At 40.2% G+C, this 14,285-nt stretch overlaps 1 protein-coding gene across 2 annotated transcripts in view; it reads left to right on the top strand.

Annotated features, from left to right (window-relative positions):
- Nucleotides 1-14,285, top strand: part of MAP2K5 (mitogen-activated protein kinase kinase 5) — a 204,179-nt gene that overhangs the window by 89,399 nt on the left and 100,495 nt on the right. For both annotated transcript variants that reach the window (XM_072981835.2, XM_072981834.2), the window contains exons 13-15: nucleotides 5,940-5,988; nucleotides 10,088-10,161; nucleotides 11,170-11,220. In XM_072981835.2, the coding sequence (XP_072837936.2) occupies nucleotides 5,940-5,988; nucleotides 10,088-10,161; nucleotides 11,170-11,220 (174 nt within the window). The remainder of the gene's footprint in view (nucleotides 1-5,939; nucleotides 5,989-10,087; nucleotides 10,162-11,169; nucleotides 11,221-14,285) is intronic.

Below are 14,285 nucleotides of genomic sequence, written 5' to 3'. Positions count from 1 at the left end.
ACTCTATGAGGGCCTAAAAGATGTGTTTTGTTACCCTAACTGTATTCTTATGTTTGTTGTTAAAAATCTATTTGATTTCTTTTTAAAATGTATAATTAAAAATCCATACAAATGGTGTACTTATACAGAAATGGTGAACAGAAATATATATTTGCCTCTAATATGCACTCACTTCCCTGAGCCAGCATAGATACAGTATTTATTCATCCCTCATGTTATTCAGTACGACTGAGATTTTCCACTTATACCCACATCTACTCTGATATGTGAAAGCTTATCCTGAAAACATGCAACTAGTACTGTATTCTGCTATAAGGACTAAACTTTATTCCTTGTGTTTTTAAAACACCAAAGCTACATTTCAGAATCTTAAAGCTTTATTTATTCTATGAAATAAAATCCTGTGATCTCTAGACTTCACAGGAGACATACATGTATCTGGAAGAATGATACAAATGAGCCAGAGTGATGTATTAGAAATAATTTCTTTATGCAATAGCCTGATCCAAGAAAAGTAGTACGTTAAAAAATGGTAGGTATAATTTATTAAAGTCTTACAGTAACATGCAGTGTAATGCAAAAGAGGTCTGGCATAAAATTTGATTCTTTGGCATTCTTGACTGTTCTAATGCTTAGACAAAAAGCATTTGGAGTATTATATCATTGAATCATAGAATTGTTGTAGGGTTGGAAGGGACCATGGAGGTCTTCTAGTCTAACCCCCCACCCAAAGCAGGAGACCTCATACCATCGTGGACCTCATACCATGCTGGGCAGATGGCTGGCCAGTCTTTTCTTGAAAACCTCCAGTGATGGGGCACTCACAACATTGGGAGGCAAGAGACGATATCAGATAGTGAGAGACAAGAGCTGTTTACTCTAGCAAACAGAGCCTGCTCCCCTATTGCAGATTGTGTGTTCCCAATATCTGAGTCATCTGTGGTCTATTTGACAACTCTTAGAACACACCAGACTCATAGAGCATTTATGCTTGGTAGATGCAGTGTTCTACCCTCAGAATTGCTGCAGGGTAGATTTCTGGGAATTCCCTGTCAAGAAAAATAGAATCATGAAGTTGGAAGGGGCCTATAAGGCCATCAAGTCCAACTCCCTGCTCATTGCAGGAATACAAATCAAAGAATACCAGCCAAGTGATTGTCTAAATTTCTCTTCAATACTTCCAGTGCTGGAGCACCCACCTCTTCTTGAGGTAACTGGGTCCACTGTCGTACTGCTCTAAGAGTTAGGAGGTTTTTCCTGATATTCAACCGAAATCTGGATTCCTGTAACTTGAGCCCATTGTTGTGTGTCCTGTACTTTGGGATGGTTGAGAACAGATCCTGCCCCTCCTCTGTATATCAAGCTTTGCAGTATTTGAAAAGTGCTCTCGTATCTGGAAAGTGCTCTTCAGTGTTCTTTTCTCAACATGCCCAGTTCTTTCAGCCTTTCCTCACAGGGCTTGGTTTCCAGCCCCCTGACCATCCTTGTTGCCTGCCTCTGAACTTCTTCCAGTTTGTCAGCATCCTCCTTGTATTTCCTGGGTGTCCAGTTGCTTTCACTTGGGCTGGCTTGAACAAGAAGCAAGGAGCAGCCAAGAGTCCTTGCAGGTGTACCACTGCTGCCCCACACCCCTCGGAAAAAGGCCTGTAGCTTTTAGTTGCCCCTAGCCCTGGGTTGAAGCCCACCTTTCCTGTAGACTCAGCAGGCACTCCTGCTAACGATAGCATCTCCAGCACCTTTTCTACATTGGTACTGGAGTCTGGATGGGTGGTTGGGTCAGTAGAGGAAGTTATGTGTGGCAGGCCAATTGTGACAGCAGGTGCCATTGTTTTCTGACATGATTCCCAGCTGCTCCCTTAGGGACCTACGGTGCCAGAAGGAACCCTGTCCAGGAGTCTTTTCAGAGGATGTATTAAAACAAGTCCTCTGCCACTCTGCCTTTTCAGACTCTACGAAGTCTCCCCATCCACCTCTCTCCCCTCAAGCTTTATGACCCCAGCTCCTTCCCCAGGTGCTTGTCCTTCTCCTCCGCAGTTCCCTCCTTCTCCTGGGCAAGTGGACCAGTCCCAGCACCTGTGTGAGGTCTGGCACATCTGGCAGGCCTTCCAGAGGGCAGTAAGCAAGATCAAAAGGCCTGCTCATGGTGCCAGAGGTGTATGTGGTGCCACAGACAGGAAGGTAGGGAGCACTCCAGCCCTTTTTCTAGCTGTGCATCATAGTCTAGGCAATAGGATATATAATGGCACTTTTGGGATGCTTAGATCAGAATGGAGGTAACACATCCAACCTGTCCTGGAAGTTGCTAGACAAAATGGGCATTGATGGTTGTTGTGGGTTTTTCGGGCTTCTTGGTCGTGTTCTGAAGGTTGTTCTTCCTAACATTTCGCCAGTCTCTGTGGCCGGCATCTTCAGAGAACAGCACAGAGTGTCAAGAGCACAGAGTGGTGTCCTCTGAAGATCCGGCCACAGAGACTGGCAAAACGTTAGAAAGAACAACCTTCAGAACACGGCCAAAGAGCCCGAAAAACCCACAACAACCATTGGATCCCGGCCGTGAAAGCCTTCGAGAATACAAAATGGACATGCCTTTTTTATCTTAGGTTGCAGATTTTAGGTCCCATAAAAAAAGTGAATTTTTAATTATTCAACTTGTCCTTCCTTCCTTTGCTAAAAACAGGCAGGGATACTTAGACATTTGTCACTCTGTGCCAGTATAATTTGGGTTGGCTTGGACATCCTGCACCTTTACATGGATGAATAGAGGTGGTACCAATTGCTATTTCATCCCATGCACCAAAATGTTTTGAGCTAGGTGTTCTAAATGGCACTTGGCTTTTTACTTAGGAGCTAACGGAAAAAATGCACAAAGTATTTGTGAAGTGTGAGTTGAATGAACAAAATTAAAATTATGTGAGGGTAGATGGGGAATCTGACCATGATTTAAATATTTTGAGGTGCAATATTGGAATTGGCCTCTGGGAGGAGATTTTTTTTCTGTGTGTTTTTCCTGTACAGTGGTGCCTCACTTAGCAATGTTAATCCGTTCCGGAAAAAACATCGCTAAGTGATTTAATCGCTAAGCGATATGAAAAAGCCCATAGGAACGTATTAAAACGTGTTTAATACGTTCCTATGGGCTAAAAACCTACCTTAAACCGAAATTCCTCCATAGCGGCGGCCATTTTGGGTGCCTCTAAAACGAGGCAAAACAGAGGCTGCCATTTTGTTTTTGTGGCGGCCATTTTGGAACCGCCGATTAGCTGTTTAAAAAAGTTCGCTTTGCCATGATCGCTTCCCTGTGATCATCGCAAAGCGAATTTTAGCCATAGGGGACATCACTAAGTGATCGCTCCAGGATGGCCAAAAGTCCATCGTAAAGCAATTTCATCACTCAACTGAGCGATCGCTAAGCGAGGCACCACTGTATATGTATGTTACAAAAATCCTTTGATGATGGCTGGTGTGCTAGGGTGCTTGGTCAGCCAAACCAACTGTAACAGTAGTGATCTCCTTTTGTCTGATAGTAGTGAGTAACTCAACAAATATGATTGATTGATTGATTCGTTTATTTGTTTGTTTTAATCCTGCCATCTAGTGACAGAGCACTACTCTGGGTGACTAACTTCAATAAAGAGAATAATAATAATAATCCACTTATAACATAAAGCCACGATTCATAAAAACCAATGAAAAACAAAACTTCTATGGCAGTGGCAAACAAACCCAAATTAATACATGTAGGTCCACAAGACGATCAAAGTGGGAGGATGTTGCCAAAGGCCTCTTTGAAAAGCTCAGCTTTTACCACATTTCCTGAAGGTCAGAAAGGAAGGAGCCTGCCATACATCCACAGGCAACACATTCTGTAGTGTTACAGGCACAACCAAGAAAGCTCTGTTCCTGGTGGTAGTTTTCTGTGTGTTTTTCCTGTACAGTGGTGCCTCACTTAGCGATGTTAATCCGTTCCAGAAAAAACATCGCTAAGTGATCTAATCGGTAAGCGATATTAAAAAGAGGTAAACACTCACAACCATGTAGACTGGGAGGTCTGGGTAGATGATCTTAAGGAGAGATGCTCTGACAGGTAGCAAGGCCTCAAACCGTGAAGGGCTTGTAAGTTAACACTAGCAACTTGAATTTGACATGGAAGAACACAGGTAGCCTATGCAGGTGAGCCAAGATTGGGGAGATGTGGTTATACCTCCTTGCTCTCGGTACTAATCCAGCCACTGCATTTTGCATAGGCTGAAGCTTCTGTGTTGCCTTCAAAAGCAGCTCCACAGAGAGCATTGCAGTACTTGATCCTAGAGATTACCAGCGCATGGGCTGGTGTGACTAGGGAGTTCCAGTCCAGCAAGGGCCACAAGTGTGCAATCTGTCCAAGATGAAAAAAAGGCAGACCTGGCCATGGCAGAGATTTGCTTCTCTGTGGTGAGATCCAGATTGAGGAGAAGCACCCCCAAATTGCAGACCTGGTCTTTTAGGGGAATGTTAGTCCATCCAGACCTGGTAAAATACTTGCCAGCTGGGCAGGCTCCCCTCCCAACAATATGATCTCCATCTTGTTTGGATTCAGTTTCAATCTGTTAGCCATCATCCAATCCATAACCAAGATCAAGCACCGCTCCAGGGTCCACACAGTTTCCACTACTGATGATGAAAAGAAGAGATAGAGCTGCGTGTCATCAGGATATTGATGATCGCAAACTCCAGATCTCCAGATGACCTCCCCCAACATATAGATGTTAAATAGATTTGGGGATATGATTGACTCCAGAATGCAGAAGCCACAGAGTTGAAACTAAATCCCCAAGCTGCACCCTCTGAATATGATAATTGAGAAAGAACTGGAGCCAAAGTAACACTAAACCTCCAATCCCTAAACCTGATAGCCTGTCCTGGAGGATACAGTGGTTGACAGTATTGAAGGCTGCTGAGAAATCCAGGAGGACCAACAAGGTCACACTCCCCTGGTCAGTCTCCCTTAACAGTCATGGAGCAAAACAACCAGAACTGTTTTGTTCCCACGGTGCAGCTTTTAAAAAAACTAACATTACAAGCTCTGGTTTTTACACATCCACATTGGTGGGGGAGCGGAGCAGTGCATCTGCTTCCACCTTTGGACTTCTGTGACACACTGCAAAAATTTGCCTCTGTACTTTATTTGAAAATAAGCTCCACTGGCTTTAGTGGCACTTTCTTCTCACTGGACCAGCATAGTATCATTATGTTGTTTCCTTTATTTACGGTATATAGTTTCACTGCTACAAAAATTGAAGAAGAAATGCATTTTTTTCATGTTGCTATGCAAACTGATTGGGTGTTTCCACTGTAACACAAAGAAAATGGAGCATTAATGTCAGGATGTCTGGAAATCACTACCCTGCTGGATATGTTGCTTGGTGTTGTTAACCATACTAGAGTTGATCCACTGAATAAATGGAGATTTGGTGAGTTAATTGTTCTATAAGCTCCATTGATTTAAATTGGCCTACTCTAACTGCAACTTACTTTAGCATAGTCACAGCTAGAGTAGGTCCAATTGAATCGATAGAACTCACTAACTCTCAGTTGATTCAAAGGGTCTTCTCTAGTGCAATTTGCTATGCTAAGCAACAGCAATTTGGCCAATATGTACTATATCTTTACCTTTACTTTTATATTGGTAAAGTTACCTTTGAAAAAAGATGAAGGAGGTCAACAACTACTAGTTATGATATAGTCAGAAATGGGCAACAGTGTACATTGGTCACGAAATCTTAGCAGTGCTAACATATGTTTCATTTATACAAATATAAACAAGATCAAATTAACTTTGTGTAATTTTTGCTTTATAATAAACATAATTCTTAGTTACGGAAATTAAAAATGCATATCCATGTTATATGATATTACTATGTGTACTTAATAATATTTTCTTCTCTCTCTGTCATTTATAGGTTGTTAAAGGCCTTACATATTTATGGAGCTTAAAGATTTTACATAGGGGTGAGTTGTGGATTTCTTTTCAACATGTTCCAAGCAAATATCATCACTTGCTCTATTTTAGAGAAGGAATTACTCTAAAATCTTAAAGGTTAATTAGCTCATGGTAAGAGTCCTTTTTATTAAAGACAACAGCCTTCTTCATCTTTTGCATGAAGAAAATAAGGAATATATTCATAAAATCATAGAATCATGAAGTTGGAAGGGGCCTATAAGGCTATCGAGTCCAACCCACTGCTCAGAGCATATTAGACTCAATGTGCATATTTTAAGTGCATGTTCTTACTTAGATCAAGTTCAGATCTCCAGGGCTGGATGAACTTCATATGAGTATTGAAAAATCACTATTATTTTCTTAAAATCATGGAGGATGGAAGTGCTGTATGATTGGAGAAGAGCTTACATTGTCCCCATCTTTAAAAAGGGCAAGAAGACCCTGGGAACTGCAAACCAGTCAGACTGACATCAATCCTAGGGAAAATTCTGGAGCAGATTATAAAGCAGTCACTCTACAAGCACCTTGAAAACAATGTAGTAATAACTAGAAGCCAACATGAATTTGTCAAGAACAAATCTCGCCAGACTAATCTTCTCTTATTTTTTGATTGGGTAGATGACAGGAATGCTGTAAACACTGGAGGCGTTCAAGAGAAAATTGGAAAAACCATCTGTCATATCTACTTTGATTTGGATTCCTGCATTGAGCAGGGGGGGTGGGTTGGACTCAATGGCCTTATAAGCCCCTTCCAACTCAATTATTGTATGGTTCTGATATTTAGCTGGGCTAAACATAAATTTACATAAATTTGCTCAAGCTGGGCTTGGATGTACTCATAAATGAATCAAAGTTTCCAAATAGAACCCAAAATTATGAGAATATTAATTATTTTTCTTGTCTAGAACTCTAAGTATTGTGAATAAGATTGACAAATGGATGTGAAGTGGATTGTGTTAAAAGACAGCCAGCCATTTACAGCAAGCTGTTGTGTGTATGTGTGTGCACATGCATGCCAATGTTTGTCAGCTATTTGACACCACACTGGAACTGCTCAGGTGTAGTGCTCCATGTCCTGGAGCCCAATCATCTCTCCCTTTGCCACACTTGATTCCTTTGCCACACTTCTTGCTGGGGATTGACCATTGTCAGTGCCTCTCAATTAGCTGGGATGCCCAATGCGATCAGATGACATGGGAAATATATGCACATGTCCACTGCTATCACATGTACCAACATTTTTTTCTTGTTAAACTCTCAGCATGGGGCTTCATTTTCATCCAAACCTCACAGTTACAGCTTCTGAAACATGTATGCTTGATAGCCATAAAAGAAAAAACATTTGGCATGAACCTGCAGATTATGAGTACAGCAGAGATGGTTCTAGTGATTTAGCAATTTTGTTTTTAAATGAGCTAATCTGTGCATGTACCGCTCAGTTCTCAAAATAACAAGATGAGAAATGCTCAGGTAGAGGGAAAACGTACATTTTCTATTGTGTCGCTTCTTTTATTACCTCTCTCCAGTTCAGATCTCTGAGTTTGTATTACTCAGCTCCCTTGAACTTTGGAATTCGGCACTCCACAGCTTGTGCAATCATGGTGGAGACAATGTGGTTTTTAAAAAAATGATTTTGAGTAAAATGGATAGTGTTTTCAAAAATCTATTTGCTTTTGAATAAGGCAAGTGAAATGTTTCTGTATTCGACATCCTGACCCACTCCTTGACACTTTGGGAAATAACAAGGAAATAACTCCCTGTCCTTTTCATCCAGTTCTCTGGTAAAAGTAGCTGAGATGGAGATGGAATGAAAAGACATTTGTCCATTCCATAAGGCTTATTTTGTATAAATAATCTGTGTTAAGGAAACACTTGTCATGATGGGAACATAACGTTCCATTTTAGCTTTTGTTTAAATTCTTTGCATTTGAAATTGAAGCATTAATCTCAAACAGATGCTCTAGGAAAATATTGTACATGTACACAGTATTTTCTCTTAAATAAATTAATTCATAAATGTCATTTTTAAAAAGAAATAACATAAAATGTATAGTGGATTTTCTGATGCCTTGCTGGTTCCCACAGTACGTCTGTTTCAAATCTACTGAATGCTCTTGCAGGAAAGTATCAGCAATAAATACCTAGCCATTCTGAAAAGCAAATTCCTCCTTCCGAAGCCACCCAAAGTTAGCCCAGTTGGAGCATAACAAAGTTGATGAAAGTAGATTTTTTTAAATGTAGACCTCTGTATCTTTAAAAGATAATGCAAATCCAAATATTGTTAAATCACCAAACCATAAGTAGTAAAGTTCTGGGCAGTAAAGTTCAGTAGGTAGCAAAGTTACATATTTTTGTGCTGGAAGCTTGCTACGGAGGCCGGAGGCCTTGGCCAAAGCAGCTGGCAGATTGGGATGGGGATTAGGGGCAAGCCAGGCCTTTGTCTTTGTCTGGTGTTATGCCTGCATGAGCTGTGGCCCAATCTGGCCGAATTTGGGGACTTTTTGCTTAAACCATGTATTTTATACCATCTTTGACTGTTGAATTCTATAGGATTCAAAAGCTTACCTTATTTGTAACCTTTTCGTGATCCAATAAAGTTCTTGCCTGGTTCAGATCTACACTCCTATGAATGGATCATACCGGTATTTTTGTATCTGCCATTAATAATGCTACTTTTAGATGCAGTCTTAGTCTAAAAGGCTCATAGGGAGATGCTTTCATGTCCCGGATTCCTCTTTGTAATTGCAGGCTGATAGCAGATATGAGGAAAGAGTGAGAGAGTTCTCCTTAAAAGGAAGAATAAGGAAAGTGGTGGGTACATTCATGCATAGAGAGAATAGTATGAGAGTGTCTTTCAAAGCCCTTTAAGTTGTTCATCTCCCTGGTACTTTAGTGCCATATTAAATTAAAGAAGCTTTAGTTTAGGATTAACAAAAGGAAGTTTACCATACTGCTATAACTGGTTACCATATTATATAACTACTTAACAGAATTCACTGCTAGCATAGATGTCCTTTTAAAAGACTTATTCATGGATATTAATTGGCTAGATGGAGCTGCCTTGTTGCAGAAGCTGAAATTCAGTGTGATGCTTGTGGTAGCATCAGAATTTTGAAATGAGGAACACCCTTGTCCTTTCCATTGAATTTCCCAACCTTCCGAAACAAGTCTGGAACAAGCTTTAGAAATCTAGAGGGGAGAACGGGAGAATCGCACTCCTTCTTGATTTCACCCTGTGGAGTTGCTTCAGTGGGTGCATTGGCAGTTTGGGATACTGACCGGAGGCAGCATACCTTCTGAACAGAGAACAAATGGGGGAAATGTGGATGTGAGGAACAACATGGGAGAATCCTGCTATGTGGGATTTTCATTGATCTTTGGTCGCTGGTGAAAACAGCATGCTTGGCTTACAACACAGGTGTTGTTCTTAATTAAAGCTTTTAGGACATGGTAGAAGAGGTGCATCTAATTTCAGATTTTGTATATTCTTCAGAATGTATCTATAGGGAAATTTTAATTCAATATAGAATGTAATACTTGTGAGTTTTTTAATGTAGCTTTCATTGGCATTGTGTTTTAAAAAGATGTTGTCACTCAACCCAAGCCTTTGTTAGTCTAGAGAAAGTACAGTGTGTTGCTTCTTTGCAAGCTCAAAGGTGAGACAGCATGGTGCCTTTTGCCAGATTCACGGGGCCTAAACAGTTTTGGAATTCTCTTCCTCAGTCTTTGCTGTTCCATAACAATCTGCATAACTTCATGAAGATGTTTGATTACCTGTCTCCTTCCCATCTTTTTAACTTTTTATCTTCACTGTTTAACTGTTTAGCCTGTACCATGGACTGTGTTGTTGCTGTAATTCTAGTAAATTCTAGAAATTTTAGGCACTTTTTACCAAATATTATTGTGATGTATTTAATATGAAGCAACCAACATGAATCTGACCCAACTCCGGGAGGCAGTGGAAGATAGGAGGGCCTGGCGTGCTCTGGTCCATGGGGTCACGAAGAGTCAGACACGACTAAACGACTAAACGAACGAACGAACGAATTTAATATGAAGAAAAGCTGTGTGATGAGTTTAATTGGCATGTTTTGCTTTCCTCTACAGATGTGAAGCCATCGAATATGTTGGTGAACACGAGAGGCCAGGTCAAGTTATGTGACTTTGGGGTTAGCACGCAGGTATGGGCTAGCCCTTCTTCAGACTCTCTCTTCACTCCATTTTCTTTACTCTGTTTTCGTCCTCTTCCTGCTGCTCTCCAAACTGGCCTCCAAACAAACTATAGCCTGCTGCAACAAACTGGCCTCTGCTGGGAATGTGCGATTCATCCTTTTAATCTCCTGGTGACTTTTCTTCATCAAAATATGATTGTTCATTGTTTAATGACAGTAAAAACTGCTGATATTGTAATTACTACTTACGAATAGAAAGCTCCATTGATATGCAGCTTGCCTCTGAAAGCGTTTGGGCCAAACAAAAGGGAGGGCAGAACAAGAGGAGCGCCTGGGGAGACTGACTGGCCCACAGTAAAAATTAATATTGGGAGCAACAATAGAAGTGGGCCTTGACAATGTGCAGAACAAATTTTAATTAATTTCCATTTTGGGCTTCCCCTGAGAACCTCTGTGATACTGACCCATGAGCTTACGGCAGTGTTGAATTGAATTGCAGCCACCTTTCTTCCCAGCTAAACATGAGGACCAAAGAGAAGGTCACTGCTGTATTATACGTTGTCAAAGTCTGTTGTCCCTCCAGCATATTTAGTGTTCATTCCAGCCTGATAATGAAGGTGGCTTTATTCACATTTTGAGCCAGCTGACAGTGGGGGGAGGAGGAGGAGGACTGACTGCATGTGCTCAGGGGAAAAAAAAACACAAATAGACTTTTTATATCCAACTGGTTGGTGGGGTACTAAAAACTCTAAGCATCCTGTTTAAAACACAATTGTCTTTGAGGTTATCTGCTATAAACGGAAATGTTGTGTTTGTTTTAAATTAGGGCTCTTGTTCCAAAGGGAAGAGGACTTTAATCATTTGTAATGCCTTCACAGTCAAATTCGTCTCCCCTCCCCTTTAGATAATTTTTAGCTGATTTATACATAGGATGATTGTAGGTTAAATGAGGAATAATTGCCCGTTTTATTCCCACATTATCTTTATATGGCTCTAAGAAGCTGTTTTGTCTGATAGCTGGTGAATTCCATAGCCAAGACGTATGTGGGGACAAATGCATATATGGCGGTAAGTAAATGTCGGCAGATAGCTTTCATTACAAACTAAAATCCTTTAATGGACTGCTCTGTGTTGTCTGCAGTTTAGTTAAGCTGTCAGTTCTTCTAACATGTGTGTCTTGAATTAATATTTTAAAAATATATATGTGAGGTTAAAGAAACAGTCTTAATGATGTTAAGTGCAAAATATGTTATTAAAAATCTGTAGTGCATGTACTGAACTCCCATGCATGTAAGGTCTTACTTTTTACTTCTAGGAAGGATGCATCTCTCGGTGTGCATCCATAATAAATGGCACTGGCCATTTGTATTGTGCTTTGTATGTATGTAAAAAGATACAGAATTCTCTGGAATGAAAACTGAGGGGGATTTCTTTTCAAATCTTGAAGGCTAGGAACCTGAGTTTTACAAGATGAATGACAACAATGCTGGAACAAAAGTATCAGAATTAAAAATACATCGATCAAAATCCACTTATGTTAATATTGCCTGCCAAAGTGTGATAGTGTCACTGGTGGGGGGGGGACTTTAGATAAATTGAGTACTTCCGCCTTCCATGGCTTGTCCAGTCCACAAGTACAGTAATTTGTTTCATCCAATGGAAACTGATGAGCAACTTAAGACAAAAGATTTTTGGTCAATATGTGCAAGAGAGTTATTTATGTAAAATAAGGAACAATTGTTCTAAGCCTGCATCAGGAACTGCTTAGGTGGTAGCATAGGTCACGTGTATGTTCTGGTCATTCAGAAAGAATAGCAAATGTACAGTATGAAGGATCGTCATTCTGTTGCCAGACAGTGCACAGTTTAAATATGTAATAGAGATAATTTACCTTAATCTGGTGAGCTGTTGTGGGAACTGAGATCTTAAAGGGAACAGTTTAGTCCTAGCAATGGCCAAGGAAGTGTGAGGCCTCAGGATAAGAGGCTGGTCTTCCTCTTTTGCATGCTCACAGGAACAGTTTCTCCTACCTGCTGCTCTTCATGCTCAATAACAGAACTCCTAATTCAGCCCTGTGACCCTCTCATAGCTCCATGGTTCAGGTACTTAGAAAAAAATGCAAATGTTGAGTGCACGTTCAGTCTGCAGGCCTAGTGTCATACTGGAACCCACTCTTCATTGGAGATGAAAACAGATAGTAAGACCTTTGACACTTTCCACACATCGATGCCAAGGCAGGGATCCCAACGGGTCACTTCGTTGCTGCATAAAAAAGGAAGTGTTCTTGTACTCCTGGTTTTAGAGCTAGCTCGTGATCAAGAATGGGAACATTTTGAATGATAAGCAATGCAGACACTACTTTTCCTTGTTTTTCCAGTCATTGATCTGCCCCCCCCCCAATGACCAGTGTCTGTGTATTTGTGTGTTACTGCTGCTCGAAAAGAAATGATTTAGGTGGGGAAATCTTCAAATATAATAATTTATCTAAATCCAGCTCTTCCATTTGATACCTTTAAAAGCAGTAATAATTAAATTGTGTTATTCTTTTAAATGTACAAACCTCAATTACACATCAATTTCCCAGGTGTGCATTAAAGAAATTACTTTTTTCTTATTGTTTATGGATGGCTGTGATGCATCCATCTGTTAATTGAAAAAGTGAGGATTAAATCTATGAAATGTTTCATCAGTTCTTTGTTAGGACTGATTTGCGTCATAAAAGTGTTTGCTTCCAGTTGTCAAATCTTACTTTTTCTTGTTATATTTTTGTTCAGTTTTATATTTACCAGTAGCAGTGGACGGAAAGGAGTGGAACTGTATCACATGCTATCTTGTACATATGGTACAAGATGGACAAGATGTAATGGTTTTGCAAACCCCTAACAGTGCCCCTTTTTGTTTGCAATGGCCACAGGACTGAACTAAATGTGAACTCCTGGTTTTAGAGCTAGCAATTGATTTGTCTCAGACAATGAAGACTATGTAGCACAAAACAGACAGAAATTATTCACCTTGTATGTGAATTTCGCTTGATGGAATTTGTACAAGGATAACTCATACCACCCATCTTTCTTTCCAAAGAATAAAGCATCAATTTTTCTTGAGGCCCAAAGGTCCTTCACTTTATGAGTGATGGAACCACTCTTCCCACCCCAAAGACCTTCATAGATAAACACTTACTGACCGCTTCAAGCTCCATGCTCTAAGATGTTTACCAAGGGGCATCTTTAATGGTGGATCAGACATTCCATGCTTGGCCTAATGTTGCCTGGCATGAGAACAACTCAATTTTTTTCTCTCAAAATATAAAAAGTGGTTTTGCCCCCTTTCCGGCACATCAGCTTTGTTACTTGCAATTCAATGTGGGGAGTCTGCAAAGTGATACCTAAGCAACATGACTGTTTAGACAATATACATTGCTAATTAGAAACTCAATATTCAGCTTATTTGCTTACAGTTGTCCTGAGCACCGTTAGAAAATATAAGAAACAGACATGTCAAAACTGAAAGTGAGAGGTGAAAAGTGGTAGCTGGATATGTGCCTTGGAGCAGTATTCCTTTGCTCCTAGTGGATTTAGCATATTTTGGTTGAGATGTGAGGAAAATATTTCTCTGGATCTGTTTGTAGAGAAAGCAAGTATTATCAGCATTTATTTGCATAGTTTATTCTGCACTTAATATTATTTTCCATAATTTATTCATCTTCTGCTGCTAGTTAAATGGAGGAGCAAAAGGTGTATGTTGGGTACTGAAAGTAAAAGCAAGATTTTACCTGACATCGGACCATTTCCTAACACTTTGTGTATTTGTGGAGGTGCGGTTCAGGCTATCCATTCTCTGCCAAATAAACGTTTTTCAGACTTTTAAGGTGCTACAAGACTGTTCATGGTTTTTGCTCCAACTGACTAACTACCCACTAGAAATATTTTGAAATTTATTTGCAGATGAGGAGCATGGATATTAAACAAACAAACAAAAAACCTAAAATTTTCAGGAAGCAAAACATTGTATCAAGGTTTTTTATTTTATGTTATTTCCTTCATGTGACACTGCAACAACAGCTTTTGTTGTGGTGGTGGAGGGGGGCTGTCAAATCAATTCTGACTTTGGCAACCCTTTGGCAACAGGTGTGG

Source organism: Pogona vitticeps, chromosome 12 (assembly GCF_051106095.1).
Source record: "Pogona vitticeps strain Pit_001003342236 chromosome 12, PviZW2.1, whole genome shotgun sequence".
NCBI classification, from domain to species: Eukaryota; Metazoa; Chordata; class Lepidosauria; order Squamata; family Agamidae; genus Pogona; species Pogona vitticeps.
The sequence above is the reverse complement of the archived record's forward strand: the minus strand, read 5'-3'. Positions and strand labels throughout refer to the sequence as shown.